Source organism: Staurois parvus, unplaced genomic scaffold (genome assembly GCF_062004578.1).
Source record: "Staurois parvus isolate SC_StPar_1 unplaced genomic scaffold, SC_StPar_1.0 ptg000418l, whole genome shotgun sequence".
NCBI lineage: Eukaryota > Metazoa > Chordata > Amphibia > Anura > Ranidae > Staurois > Staurois parvus.
In genome coordinates, this window is record NW_028318214.1 from 125,960 (window position 1) to 142,548 (window position 16,589).

The window sequence follows — 16,589 nt, forward strand, 5'->3', positions numbered from 1 at the left end:
CTAACTCCTGAATATGAAATAGCTATGGAAAAAAGAGTTAATAGGTGGTAAACATGACTGTTGAAACCATATAGATAAAGAAGTCATCAGAAATGGATACACTACTAATGAATCAATGTTGAGCAACACACAATAACACAGAACAAATTCCTCTATTGCGCATGCTTTCACAGGCTTCTTTAGTATGAAAATTGTTTGCATTTCCTTCACAACCGCCATAGGTGAATATCTTGCAAGTGCCTGTCTCCAGATCATAGTAATAACGAGGCACAGATGCCTTGCATGGACCAACATCTTTAGGCAAGTCACAAACTCTACCTGAAAAATAACCCCACTCTTGAATATGAAGTAGTAATGGAAAAAAAGATAACAGGTGATAAACTGTTGAAATCCAACAGAAAAAAAAACATTCATCATGGATGGATAAACCACTAGACAGAGAAGGCCTGAGCTTATACCCACCAACCCCTTGCTATCCACAACTTTTTCCTGTAATATTAACTACATTTTAAATGCAAACTAATATTCACTATTGATAAATGTCTCTTGTTCCAGTTAACATCACTGTTTAGGAACAGCAGTTATTCAAATAAAGACCAAGCATGTCTCTCTGAGCTTACACATAGCTACCAACTGAGCAGCCCATCTGAGCTTAGTCAGCAACACCTAGTCAGCAGAACTTCAGGAAAAAAAAATGAAAATATGGTGTACAGGATTGAGACTTGAGCCCACTTTGCTCATGAGGATTCTCACTTAAACCAGCTCCAGTACATGTGTTGTACAGAAGATACAAAGATCTAGGTTTCTATACCAAAAGGGACCATGGAGCCACAAACCACCCATCAAACACTTTTTTAGAAAACATAGTCCATTTTACATATATATATTACTGTCAACAAGACTGACCATGAGCTGTAGAGAATGAAAGGAACTGAACCACCAACAGACTGGAAGCAATCACAGCAAGGGAACATAGAGTTGTCATATTGATGCTTTGTTCACCAAAGGCAAAGAAGATTCGGTGTTGCTTTGTAGACTGATTCCAGATTCACAGTGGATATTTATAGAGAGGAGAGACCACATCCCACAACAAGACTGACCATATCTATCAGTCTGCCCCTGGGAGTGTCCTCATTGCCTCTGGTGGAGGGAGATCATTTCCAATATCTTTCTTCTGGATCAATATCACATTTTGCATGTCAGACCTTAATGCAAAAGAAAAATACAAACAGAAAACTTGAAGGTTTATCAACCACTGGATTTGTGGCTTGTGAAAGCTTTGGAGGCATGGGCAATTTTTTAGAGGAGGGGTGTGAAACTGCTTGCCTGCCGTGAAATATGTATGTAACTATTACAATCAGAATGTGCAAAGCTGGCCACAGACATGAGATCAGTGTTTCAATGCCATATAAAATAAAGTGCTACGCTCAATTCAAACCATATTATAAAAGCAAAACAAATCAAATACAATTCAATACTGTGCAATAATTCAAATACTGATGATATGAACTAATGCTGTATAGAAAGTACATCAAGCAGTGCAGAGCCAGTTTAAAAGATGTCCATTAGTGTCCATATATGATCTTAAAGTTCTTTAATCTTCTAAAATGCTGCTTAATAGTACAACCACCACCATCCCCAGTGGGCACACTCTCACCTTCAGAACTTAACCTTCAAGTTAGAAAAGGTCAGATATGACAGGTTTCCCGTTAACATGCCAGGAAAGAGCTACCGCCACTGTGCATAGGATTTCACAGAAGACCACTGTTCCCCAGATGATCAGAATTAATGTTGTACTCAATACAAAAAGGAACACATATGAGAAAATTTGCTAAAATTGAAGTGTGCTAAATCTGGTGCAGCTGTGCATGGTAGCCAATCAGATGCCAGGTTTTATTGAACACGTTGAAGTTAGAAGCTGATTGTCTACCATGCACAGCTGCACCAGATTCTGAATGCTCCAGTTTTAGTGTTATCTCCCCCATAGTGCTCTCTGCAATTTCAAAACACCACAATGTATTTCAATTACAAATTCACTCAAATTTGGATAAACAGAAAACGTTTCTTTTTCTCTAAAAGGCTGCCTGGGAAGCTGCTGTTTGTTACAGTTCCTTCACTGTGCAGCAGACTCCTCAAGGTAGCACTGAGAGCATACAACTGAGTCTCCAGGTTTCAACTTACATGTTACGTCATGAAAGACTTAATTTGGGGCCAGAGAAGTCTGCCTTGAGGAGTCTTCTGCCTCTGTCCTCTATGACTAAGCCCAATCAGGGTGAAATGCATCAGAGGGCCAAGATGTTGGCACTAGTTGAAGGTTAGGAAGAAAGACTGGGACTGTAGCTGAAACCTCTGTTCGCCGGTGGATGTAGTTGATCTATATGGTTTGCACCTCATAATTATGCTCTTGTGATTGTCCCTCAGCCCTTTTGTTCCCTCTCCAATTCACTATCCACTCTTCCAACACCTTAGAAAATCTTTTCTCAAATTACTGTACCTTCCTGAACCTGTAGGGGTCCTACTTCTACTGCACTGTTTAATTCTGCTTTGTCTGTTAAGCAATCAGGATTACTAGGAAACATGTCAAATTGACCATTATGACACTCTGGCAAACTGTCCTGACACCTGACCTTAGTTAAGTAAACCAACATTTGAGTCAGTGACCCCCAACCTCTTTATTTATCCTTGTGCAGTCTGGAACTTCCACCAACAGTGCGTTTGGCATCACATCATTATTAACTCTTTTGTGGATCAAGTACAAGTCCTCTGCTGTGTGCTCTCTTTTACTGGGATATCTTCTGCAGTAGCAATCCTAGATTATAAGCTGTTCTGCAGTCCATCCATCTGGCAAAGCAGAAATAGTGTCCACTCCACCGTTACACACAGAGGCCCCGAACCTCCTCTTCTAGGGTAACCCGCCAGTGATCTTGGCTCCTTTATTCTCCATGTACCTGTCAAGAAACTAGTACAGCTAATGCTAATACTCATGCAGCTACACAGGCGAGCTCAGGCTAATATCCAGCGTGCACTGACATGTAGGCACATTTCTGTGCATGTCTTCACACATTGGCGCCAATCTGCCTATTTAAAGGAGACTCTGTTGTGTAATAAAAAGTCAAAAAATGTGGCCATGGCCAGGAACTTTCCCAGACCTTAATCCCATTGAAAACTTTTGGTCAATCCTCAAGAGGAGGGTGAACAAAAAAACCCCACAAATTCTGACAAACTCCAAGCATTGATTATGCAAGAATGGGCGGCCATCAGTCAGGATGTGGGCCAGAAGTTGACTGACAGCATGCCACGGTGAATTGCAGAGGTATTGAACACTGTCAACACTGCAAATATTGACTGTTTGCACAAACTTAATGTAATTGTCAATAAAAGCCTTTGACACTTGTGAAATGCTTGTAATTATACTTCAGTATACCATAGTAACATCTGACAAAAAGATCTAAAAACACTGAAGCAGCAAACTGTGAACATTAAAATCTGTGTCTTTCTCAAAACTTTTGGCCACGGCTGTAGACCTCACTGGCCTCATTGGTTAACCACATCCACTTTTATTTTTCGAGAGCATAAAGGTATTGTTTAGATTTTTAAGATTCCAGGAGAAGTAATATAACACACACACACGGCATACAATATGTAGTATTTCTACAATTTCTTGTAAACCTCACTGGTTAAACCAAATCCCCATTTATCTTTGGAGGAATCAAAAAATATACCTGTTTTTTGTTCCAACTAAAGCAAGATGACACATTATAATTCTTTAAAATGTATAGACCCCATCAGCTAAACAAGATCCCCATTTAGCTTTGAGTATTTAAAGGAGGCTGTCAATCAAATCCAGCAACAAGGGAGCAAGGGAGTAGGGGACAGGATTGAGCCCACACATGTGCTTCCTATGGTGGCACGCAGAGAAATGGAGGCGCCCGGAGGATTGGGGCTGCTCTGTGCAAAACCATTGTTAGTATGACAAATTTGTTATAAAAAAAAATTACAGTCACTTTAAGCTATTTAGCTAAGTTGCATTTTGAGGAAAAGGGAACATAGTCAGATTTTATTAAAAAATTACTTTGCACTCGTATTTTTTCCCAGAATAAAGCAAAATATTGTGCACACTTGGCTCCATGCAACAAAGTCTTGGCTTCCAGGCTCTCCAGGCTTCCTACTCTCTAAGTAGGTCCCCCATGCTGTCAGTTTTCAGGTCATTACAGTGGGCTGGGCCTCCTCCACCAGCCTTGCATCAGCCAGTAGCAAACCTCCTAGCCCCTGTTGCTAAAGACAGGGTTGGTCAGCAGTGGCCAGTCACAGTCTAGCCTACAGTAGCAGCCTATCAACAGTCCTTCTGCTTTCTTCATCTCTCCCTTCTCTTTCATGTAGGGATAATCCAGTGTAGCTTGGGGTTAATGCTCTGCTGAGCAGCTTAAAGTGGCCAAAGACAGAGAAAGCCCTATATACAGTATATATTATGTATTCCCAGTTACAGTTACCGTTAGTGTTGGTTTTCTAGAAATCTTCAAAGGCAGCAACCTGAGAGATTATTGGTTCTCATTAAATAACCAAAAAGAAAAACAAACAGTGGGTAGTAAACATACTGTCTGGGAAGATTCCTAGAAATTCCATTACCAGTAGGTCTAACTGGCAATTTCCCCAATCATCTTCCAGAACAGCAACTTGAGATGAAAATCAAGTAATATCAAAAGCTTACTTCAGGGTAGTCACCGCTGCCTGCAGAACCTTTCTGCTGAATGATAGGTCTTGTTGTAAGAGTACACCCACTCTATAATGCCTGATATTATGGTTAGACCAAATGGCCGCATGAGATGGGGAAACAGCTCTCATTGTGAATTAAATGTTTTGAAATGTTTTACTGACATTCTGCGATTTAGCCATAAGATGTCACTGTTTTTCTAACACAGCCTCAGACTGCATAGATATTTCTATATTCAGGAAGGGGTGGGGTTTTACACATGGGAGCTCAATGAACAGGAAGAGAGACTGCAGCCATGTTTTGATGATGGTGAAGGAAAAGAGCCATGTGAGCAGAGAATCTGTTGGCATCCAGGTGTGAGAACTGCAGCTAGTGAAGCTGATGGTGTTCAAGACGCTGATCCTGTTCAGAGAAAGAAAGATCACTGCCAGGAAGGCTGATGAGATCGTATGCTTGTTGGGGAGACATTTGTTCTGTTCTGAGTCACCAGCGGATGCAAGGCAGACCCGGGTCGGTAAGATCGTGCACGCACCTCATTTCAGTGTTGGCGCCTCCAGAGACTGAGACAGGCCTATAGTTAGTTAGGGTCTCTGTTTGTGTCAGGCCACAAGTGTTGTTACTGATCATTGGAAGGACTCCACAACTTAAAGTGACATTTCACATTGGAGAGCTGATAAAATCCCACAAACTCAAGCCAGACTGGCGTTTTGTCAGAAGGAATACTCAGGCACGTGCTACAGGACCAGTTATGGGAGGGGGAATACTGTAGATTTGTGTAAGATTGTAAGCTGTTGTACTGCACCGCAGGCTAGCCCATACCATACACCCATACACTGATTCCTGCACTTTTAGGGTAATAACAGGTAAGGTGTGGCAGCTTAGTTGTGCCCGCCAGTAGGTATATTACTTCACTTTCTACCGTCATCCATCAGAAGGCGCCGTGCTGTGCAGCACAAGGGTCTCAGCCTTTGGGCTGGGTGTATGTAAATTTATTGTATGTTCCCAGAATTTGTGGTTGTGTTTATTTGCCACATCTAAGTACAATTCTGTTGTGGCAAAACCTGGTGTTGGGGTTGCCTTCCTCGTTCGTGACTTCACTGTATCCTGGGGAGCCCACCCTCGTACACGGCTTACAGCCGCTCTTCAGATCTTTTCCACTGATGATCCCGCAACTACTACCCACGAAGTGTGGTAGAATGAGCCATTGATGAGTACCTGTGGCCCTTCTTTAAAAACTGGAGATATAGATTTTTTTATCTGACAATAGTGTCCTTAGAAGCCTACATAAATATACGCAGAAGGCTCAATCTTCTGCGGCCTCTAGTAGCATCCAAATAGCTAAGAAGACATCTCCTAACATCTAAAATTGGAAACCTTCTTCTAACCTTTTGGGTGTAATGTGCAGAGGTAACCACCTAGCTCAAACCCCCACACATTTCACCTTATAGCAAGAATCCTCTTGACCCCACCAAATTCCACTTCTCCAACAAAAATCCTTTTCCCTCTAAATCCCCCTTCTGGAACTAAACCTCTTCCACCCACCCCCTTCCCCAGCAAAAATCCTTTCCACCCTTAAATCCCTCCTCCAAGCACAAATCCCACCCCCCCTGAACTTAATTCCACCTCCCAGCACAAATAATATTCCCCACCATATTCCCTCTCCTATCCAAAATCCACATCTCCCAAATTCCCCCAACACTACCCCCCTCCCCCAGAATCCTTATCCCCAAAATCCCCCAAATTCACCTTCCTAGTACAAATTCTCTTCTTCCCCTCACCCCCCCCCCTCCCCCAAATTCCCTTCCCTAGCAGAATAATTTTCTCCACAAAACCCCCACCCCCTGCACGATTCATATCCCCCCAAATCTCCCTTTTCCTACCCCTCCCTGTTCCATAGCTCAAATTCTCTCCTCTAAACACAAATTCTCTCCCCCCAAATCCCCATAATTCCCTCTCCCAGCAAAAATCCTCTCCTCCCAAAATCCCCTTCAAGACTAGCCCTTACCCTCCCAAACTCTCCAGCATTAATCCTCTCCCACCCTCACCCAGTTCCCCTGCATAAATTCTCTCCCCAACACAAATTTTCCTCCCCCAAATGCCCCCTCCTACCACAAATTTATTTCCCCAACACCTCTTACCCCCCCCCCCCCCATAGCCCCCTGCCAGAACCAATTCAGCCCTTCCAAATCCCCCCTACCAGTACAAATTATCTACTCCCCAAATCTCACCTCTAGTTCTAATCTTCTCCCACCCACCCAGCAGAAACCCACCCCAACAGAAATCCTTTCAGCCCCTCCAGCACAAATCTGCTACCCCCCCCCCCCCCCAACATCACACTCCTCATACAAATTCTCCCCCTCTCCAAATTCCCTCTCCTAACAAAAAGCATTTCCAAACTCCTCCTGCACTAAACCTATCCCTCTTTTTGGCACTAATCCTCTACCACCCTCTTCCATGTTCCCCAGCACAAATTCTCTACTCCCAACAAAAATCCTCACCTCCCCAAAATTCTCCCCATTACAAATCCCCTCACTCTTCAAACCTTCCTACAGCACACATCCCTCCTCCCCAGCACAAATGCTCTCCTTTCCAAAATCCTCTCCACGCCCCCCCCCCCCCACCCAACTTCAGCCAAATATCTAGAAGCATTGATATTCTCTCCCCCAAATCACCCAACACAAAACATCACCTCAATTCCTTCACCCAGGGCTCAGTCTTCTCCCTCCCTCAAATCTCAACTCCCAGAACAAATAATATTCCTCCCAAATTCCGTCTTTTAGCATATATCTTCCTCCTAAAATTCCCCCTCCTAACATGAATCCTCTTGCCCAACAAAAATCCTCTCCTCCTCCCCGAATTCCCTCTCCTAGCAAATATACTCTTCCCCAAACCCCCACCCCCCTCCAGCATTACCCTATTCCCCAATCCCCCCAAATTTTGCCTCCCAGTGTAAATCCTCTGCCCAGACACAAATCTTTTCACCTCTCCAAATTCCTCTGCCAGCACTATTTATCCCCCTTTCAAATCCTCCTTCTGTCAGGAATGGACTTGCCAGTAATGGTGGGACTCACCTGCCTTGTGGGCTGCAGTACCAGGGCTGGCCAGCGGGTGCTCTCAGCAATCAGAGACTCAACCCTGCAGTCAGCCAAACACCTGAAGCTGATTACGGAGGTGTATTTAAGGGATGGCCAGACCTGCAGTCTGTGCCTTGGTGTGTGTTTTTCCATGGGCCCCTGTATCTTGTTACCTGCATTCCTGTTCCTGTTCCTGTTCCTGCCTGACTGACTTGTTGCCGACCCTGCTTGATCCTGGCCTCTGCTGACTTCTCCTGTTTGATCCCTGGCTTGTGACCCCGACCATTCTCTGCCTGACCCCCTGTACTTACCTGCCCGATTGTTATCAACCCGGCCTGCCTGAATACGTTGTGCTCTATATGTGTATGTACCTGTGTATCTATATCAGTTTAGGTTTGGGTTTGTTTCACCTTGTTGTATGTATTTGTGTTAGCTTGGCATTTGGTGCACTGCGTTTATGTTTGTATTGTTAGTCTTTAATAAATTGTCTTATTTATACCATATCTGAAGCTTGTGTTTCCCTGTGTCAGTTCACACACTTCTGGTCACACCTGCATGCCTGACACCTTCCCATCACACACAAATCATCTTACCTTCCCCCCCACCAAACCCCTTCCCTTAGCATAAATATTTACCATCTCCAATTTCAACCTAGTAGCACAAATCCTGTCCTTCCCTAAATCCCATCAGCACTAACTCTATCCCTTCCAAATCACTCCTCCTAGCACTAATTTACTCACACCCCTTCTTGTTCCCTAGCACAAATTCTCTCCTCCCAACAAACATCCTCCCCTTTTGTCAAATCCCCTTTAGCACAAATCCTATCACTCCCCAAACCATCTCTCCCAGCACAAATCCCTGCCCTCCCCAGCACAAATTCTCTTCTCTCCCAAATACTCTCTTCACCCAAAATTCCCCAAACAGTAATCTTTCCCCAAATCCTCCCTTCCAACACAAATCATCTTCCTAATCATTGTCCCCAGAAATTATTCCTCTCCCCAAATCTCATTTCCCAGCACAAAAAATATACCCCCAAAATCCCCTCTTAGCACAAATCTTCCTCCCCCAAATTTCTCCTTGAAGCATGAATCCTCTTCCCCCATGCAAATAATCTCCCCCACCCCAAATACCCCCTACCAGCACTCATTATCCTCCCTCCAAATCTTATTTCCTAGTAGAAATACTATCTCCCATTAAATTCTCACTCTTAGCACAACTCAACCCCCCCCCCCCCCCCCCTTCCCCCAATTCAACCTCCTAGCACAAATCAGATCCTAACACAGTGCTAACTATATTCCTCCCAAATCCCCCTCCTAGCACTTTTCCTCTCCTACCCCCCCCCCCCCACTTATTTTCTAGCAAACATTCTCTCCTCTCTAAATAAATCCTTGCCTCCTTCAAATCCCTCCCAGCACCTCTAAAACTTCCCAGTCCAAACTCTAACTCTACCAAATCTCCCTCCTAGCACCAATCCTTGCCTACCCCATCCCCCTTGTTCACCAGAACAAATTCTCCCAACATAAATCCTCTCCTCTGTCAAATTCCCCACACTCACTTTTCACACTGTCCCTCCCAGCAAACATTTCCCCCCCAATCCTCCTTCCCAGTACAAATCCTTCCCCCTCAGTCACAAATTCTCGCCTCTTCTAAATCCTCTTTGCCCCCAACTTCACCCAAAATTCCCCAATGCTAATCCTCTCCCCTCCAAATTCCTTCTCCCAGCACAAATCAATAGCCCCAGCACTTATTCCTCTACTCTGCCCAAATCTTCCTCCCAGCACAAATGTGCCTCTCAAATACACCCACGCAGCACATATCTTCCTTTCCCAATTTTTCCTCCTAGCAAGAATCCTCTCCACCCCAACTCATATCCTCTCAACCATTCTCCAAATCCCCCCTGCCAGCACTATTTCTCCTTCCTCCAAATCCTACCTCTCAGCACAGGTTCTCGAGCCCCAAATCCCCCCTCTTAGCACTAATCCTCTTCCAACCACCCAGCACAAACCACCCCAACAAAAATCATCTCCCTCCAAATCCCCTTTCTTTTAAATTTCTTTCAAATTGGCCTACCCATCACAAACCTTCTCTCCCCTAAATCCCCCCTCTTACAACTAATCCTCTCATCTCCAGCACCAATCTTAGTTGTTATCATCCTCCCCAAGGTCAGTTTGTCCCCAAGTACATTTCCTCCTGTCCTGATAAACTTACAGATCTCAGACGTGGCACAGCATGGGTGATCTCTTTCCTTCCAGACTCCACCTTGTGTGTCAGTTGACATGACAGAGCAGAGAAGGAATCTAGGAGAAGCTTCCATCTGCTCTGTGACAGACAGCTGTAGCTGGCAGAGAGTGTTGTCAGCTGGAGCAGTGGTGGGAGATCATGGCATTGCGGAACCTGGGGCATGTTCCCTGGGTATCCAGTGCTAGTGAATTGTCTGACAAGAGCACAGGCCATCTTTAAAGTTAGAAACTTTAAACTCTTTAGTATCGGTTCAAAAGGCTGTTGGTTCTTTTGACCATAGCTAAATCCCATTGGTAAATGATATTTTGCTGCAATGGGGTGGCAAGTTCTCTTGCTGTAAGAAATATCTTTATCAGTAGAAACCCTGTCAATGTTTTGTCAAATAAGACTGAAAGTGCTGAATCATGTAACCAAAGGGTACTTAACTTAGATCCTGCTCCACTCCATCATGAAGAAAATCCAAGATAATTGAAATTGAAGGGAGGGAAAAATTGTTCTTTCAATGCCATGAAGGAATTCTGTTCTGACATGCAGTACTGGTCCCTGCCAAAGAAAGTTAGTCCTGACTGGCACTTGCCATAGAGTCTGGACTTACATCATCTGAAACTCCAAAAACCTTATTCTCTTAGGCCAATATGGAGCTATCAGTATTAGTCTGCATTAGAATTTGCTGGTCACCTGCAAGAATACATCCAGTTGTAATTCCCAGTTGCTGTGGTGAAGGGCTTTGCAACTGAGAAAATCTTCTTCCATGTTTGATAACCATTGGTCATTGCTGACCTCCTTCTGAAAATGCAAGCTACTTGGCTCTCTTTGGTTTCAACACCCTCTGAGTCACTGATCCAAAACATGCCTAAAGTCAGAGCAATAGAAACTCCTGATATTAAAATTTCTTCCAGGTCAGTGCCTGGTATTTAAAGTATTTAAAGAAAACTGGCTTAGCCACCAGGCAACTAACACCTCCAATCATGCTAGCCTCCATCTTTTTCTTAGTTCAGAATAATATTAAAGCTTGGATAAGCCTGCGGTAAATTACCACCACCATAAAGCATGTTTATAAAATGTTGAATAATAAAATTGCTAAAAACCTGGCAGACTTATGAAGCATATTTTTTACCCATGGAGTGAAAGATGCCATGCCCAGATATATTCCCCACAGAGGCTGACTATCAGTCCTCTGGCTCTATGGGGTTTATTTACTAAAGCTGGAGAGTCCAAAATCAGACTCCCTTCTGCATAGAAACCAATCAGCTTCCAGGTTTCATTGTCAAAGCTTCATTGAACAAGCTGAGGTTAGAAGCTGATTGGTTTCTATGCAGAAGGGAGTCTGATTTTGGACTCTCCAGCTTTAGTAAATAAACCCCATTGTGTCTTCCCAAACACAGTAACAGCTTAAGAATGAAGATTCGTCTTCCTGAATGATTATCTTTATTGTAACGAGTACGATGTATAGATAAAATGGCTTACACGTCTCGGTGATAAGCCTAAATCATGATTAAGGCTGATCGCTGAAATGTGTAAGCCATGTTATCTGTACATCTTACTCGTTACAATAAAGATAATGATTTGGGAAGAAGAGTAGCTGGCTCTTCAAATCTTCGTTCTTAATTTTTTTCAACCCACATTTAACCAATCAAGTTGCATTGAGCATTACTCATCCAATGACTGGATTTCACATTCTTCAATTGGAAATGTAGGTGTTGGCAATACTTGAAGCAGAATTATGTTAGCACAGAATAATAGTGGAGGATCTCTTGTAAGGAAACAAGGAGACATCCAGTGGGTGCAGGAACAACCCTTTCAGACCATGGCATACAGTGCAAGGTTAAAATGATTACTGTCTTACTGTTTAGTTAGTTCAATTGTAGAGTTTAGTTGTGCCATAAACCAGAACTCAAAGTTTGCTGTCACTTTAAAATGTTTTATATAGCCAGCTTGTAAGCAGGGGTTAGTACCTTTTATAGTAAAGCCCTTACCCTGGGTGGTTGGTGGATGTGTAGTCAGTATCCCTATTAGAAACTGTAGTGGGTGGAACCCTAGTTAGGCAGAAGTATGGGAACAAGTCACTCTTGACTTACAAAATGAAGGTTTGTGACTTGGTCAGGAAAGGGCCCTTTGGGGCTAGACTGACAGGTAGACCCCTTTTTGAATTTAAATTAATTCTTGATTTCCTTATGTTTATTTTGTTATGCTTAGATGGATATTTGATGTCCACTATACTCTCCAACTGTTTTAGACGTTATAGGCCAATTAGACCTTTAGACAGAATATACCCATATATCCATATGCAACATTCAACAGGTAAAATCGCTTAAGTTAATTCTAATCATTTAACAACTTTTGACCTCCTCCTTATATCCTTTTTGAAATTAAATTAATTTTTGATCCCTCTATGCCTATCCTATTATGTTTAGATGGATGCTTCACGGGCTTCTTCAGGGTAAATTTTTGAAGAGATTTCAACTGCCAAGGCAGTCTAAAAGTGTATTTAAAAAATTATACAATTACCAAACAACTTTAATGTATCCAATACAAACAGTGTATCATATATATATATATATGGGACTCAATGGCTCGCCCTGGATGTGGCTCGCAGCATCCATCTAAACATAATAGGATAGACATAGAGGGATCAAAAATTAATTTAATATCAAAAAGGATATAAGGAGGAGGTCAAAAGTTGTTAAATGATTAGAATTAACTTAAGCGGTTTTACTTGTTGAAAGTTGCATATGGATATATGGGTATATTCTGTCTAAAGGTCTAATTGGCCTATAACATCCAAAACAGTTGGAGAGTATAGTGGACATCAAATATCCATCTAAGCATAACAAAATAAACATAAGGAAATCAAGAATTAATTTAATTCCAAAAAGGGGTATAAGGAAGAGGTCATAAATTATTAAAGGGTTAAGGTTAACTTAAGCAGTTTTACCTCTTATATATTGTAATTCAAGTAGCAAGGACAGTGTGGGGAAAACAAAAAGATTTTAATTGAAGATTAATTTCCAATTCCACCACTAGATGTCAGAAAAGGGCACCAGTCCTTTTCTGACACCTCATATCCTCCATACAATTTAATTATTTTTTTGTTTTTTATGTGCATTCTATTATGCCTAGATGGATATTTGATGCCCATTATATCCTCTACAACTGTTTTGGATGTGTAGGCCAATTAAGGTCTTTGATAGGTTATTTCCTTTTAGGTCTGCGAGCCTTCACATCCAGAGTGAGCCATTGAGTCCCATATATATATATATATATATATATATATATATATATATATATATATATATATATATATTTGATTGATACACTGTTTGCATTGGATACATTTAAAGTTGTTTGGTAATTGTATAATTTTTTTTATATACTTTTAGACTGCCTCGGCTGTTGAAATCTCTTCAAAAATCTTCCCTGAAGAAGCCCGTGAGGGCGAAACATGTAGGGAGTAACTACAATTATATAATCAAGTTCAAATTTTGGTTCCACACTTAGTACTGAAATTGTTTTTATGTTTCTGTATTTCTTTCTTTGTTTTAAAAACATGAAATAAAATTATAAAATTATATATCTTTTTATATGTTTGGTATTCATGTTCATGCTCCCTGGAAGTCCCATCCTTTCTATTGAATATACTTAATTCTAAGGGATGTGGTGCAATAAGCATATCTGGTCGCTCGCTCGCCCCTTTATTGTTATTACATATTTCATTGCTCCCTCATGTGTCCCTCATTCCCATCTTACAAAGTGTAACTATTACTGCGTTTTACAGCTTAGCAGAGTAACAGAGACTTAAACCCCAACTTTAGGTTTTCTGTCACTTTAAAAAATATTATTGGTCCAGCTTGGTTGGAATGCAGGCTTACAGAACGTTTTGCTCATTGTTAGTCTGCCCATTCATTTGATTGTGCAGACCAATGTATTAAAATTCATGCTCCATGCTGCAAAGCTAGTGCATTGACAAGGTGCTATTACGAATGAATGGCATCAAACTAATGCATGTAAAGTGCATTGCAGTGCATTGTGTTTCTGCAGCACAATAGTGCTAAAGGGTTCTGAAGGATTTTATAGCCTTTTGGTGAAATGCAGGGTTCAACAATTATAACAGGTGATAACAGGGGCGGACTGACAACTCATGGGGCCCCCGGGTAATAGGGGATCATGAGGCCCCTGTGTCCTTGCCCAAACTCAAAAAAGCCTATGAAAAATGTACCAGGGGCATCTCATGGGGCCCCCTACTGACCCCCGGCCCTTGGGCAGCGCACCCCTGGGTGATAATTAGAGATGAGCGAATCGAAGTAGCCGAAGTGGAATTCAAGTCGAATATCGGAAAAATTTCGATTCGTGCCGAATCCGAAAAATAGCCTAATTCGGACGCGCGAATCGAAATTTTTCAGAAAATGGCGGCTGACATGTGCGGCGACGGAGCGGGGATGTCTGGGAAGGCGCGCAGACAAGGCGCGCTGACCCATAATGCATTCCTCAACGACATGTGATCGCATCAGCCAATCAGCAGCCAGCCAGCCAGCACTGTGTAATGGTCGAGCTATAAATAGCGGCCATTTTGGAATTCTTCATTTGCCTGCAGTCATTGAACAGCGGCAGACCGCTCTGTACTAGGGACAGGGACAGAGTTAGGGCCACAGAAACGATACTTGGGGACAGAGAAAAGTTACTTAGGGACAGAGAACCATTACTCAGGGACACAGACTTGTTAATGAGGGCCACAGAATCGTTACTTAGGGACAAAGAAACGATAGTTAGGGCCACAGAATTCATACTCAGGGACAGACAGAATTGTTACTCAGTGCCAGAGAATTGTTACTTAGGGCCACAGAAACGTTATTAGGGACACAGAATAGTTACTCAGGGACAGACAGAATTGTTACTGAGTGCCAGAGAATTGTTACTCAGGGACAGACAGAATTGTTACTGAGTGCCAGAGAATTGTTACTTAGGGCCACAGAAACGTTATTAGGGCCACAGAATTGTTACTCAGGGACAGACAGAATTGTTACTGAGTGCCAGAGAATTGTTACTCAGGGACAGACAGAATTGTTACTGATTGCCAGAGAATTGTTACTTAGGGCCACAGAAACTTTACTTAGGGCCACAGAATTGTTACTCGCACAGACACAGAATTGTTACTCGCACAGACACAGAATTGTTACTGAGGGCCACAGAACTGTTACTTAGGGCCACAGAATTGTTACTCGCACAGACACAGAATTGTTACTCAGGGCCACAGAACTGTTACTGAGGGCCACAGAACTGTTACTTAGGGCCACAGAATTGTTACTCGCACAGACACAGAATTGTTACTCAGGGCCACAGAACTGTTACTGAGGGCCACAGAATTGTTACTGGCACAGACACAGAATTGTTACTCGCACAGACACAGAACTGTTACTGAGGGCCACAGAACTGTTACTTAGGGCCACAGAATTGTTACTCGCACAGACACAGAATTGTTACTCGCACAGACACAGAACTGTTACTGAGGGCCACAGAACTGTTACTTAGGGCCACAGAATTGTTACTCGCACAGACACAGAATTGTTACTGAGGGCCACAGAACTGTTACTTAGGGCCACAGAATTGTTACTCGCACAGACACAGAATTGTTACTCAGGGCCACAGAACTGTTACTGAGGGCCACAGAACTGTTACTTAGGGCCACAGAATTGTTACTCGCACAGACACAGAATTGTTACTTGCACAGACACAGAACTGTTACTGAGGGCCACAGAACTGTTACTTAGGGCCACAGAATTGTTACTCGCACAGACACAGAATTGTTACTCAGGGCCACAGAACTGTTACTGAGGGCCACAGAATTGTTACTCGCACAGACACAGAATTGTTACTCGCACAGACACAGAACTGTTACTGAGGGCCACAGAACTGTTACTTAGGGCCACAGAATTGTTACTCGCACAGACACAGAATTGTTACTCGCACAGACACAGAACTGTTACTGAGGGCCACAGAACTGTTACTTAGGGCCACAGAATTGTTACTCGCACAGACACAGAATTGTTACTGAGAGCCACAGAACTGTTACTTAGGGCCACAGAATTGTTACTCGCACAGACACAGAATTGTTACTCAGGGCCACAGAACTGTTACTGAGGGCCACAGAACTGTTACTTAGGGCCACAGAATTGTTACTCGCACAGACACAGAATTGTTACTTGCACAGACACAGAACTGTTACTGAGGGCCACAGAACTGTTACTTAGGGCCACAGAATTGTTACTCACACAGACACAGAATTGTTACTCAGGGCCACAGAACTGTTACTGAGGGCCACAGAATTGTTACTCGCACAGACACAGAATTGTTACTTGCACAGACACAGAACTGTTACTGAGGGCCACAGAACTGTTACTTAGGGCCACAGAATTGTTACTCGCACAGACACAGAATTGTTACTCAGGGCCACAGAACTGTTACTGAGGGCCACAGAATTGTTACTCGCACAGACACAGAATTGTTACTCGCACAGACACAGAACTGTTACTGAGGGCCACAGAACTGTTACTTAGGGCCACAGAATT

At 42.8% G+C, this 16,589-nt stretch overlaps 1 protein-coding gene across 1 annotated transcript in view; it reads right to left on the reverse strand.

Moving 5' to 3' along the window:
• LOC149454734 (papilin-like) overlaps positions 1-16,589 on the reverse strand; it is a 140,278-nt gene continuing 123,689 nt past the window's right edge. The window contains exons 19-20 of the mRNA XM_089687123.1: positions 132-318; positions 1-22 (exon numbers count right to left, since the gene is read on the reverse strand). Of these exons, the coding sequence (XP_089543249.1) occupies positions 1-22; positions 132-318 (209 nt within the window). The remainder of the gene's footprint in view (positions 23-131; positions 319-16,589) is intronic.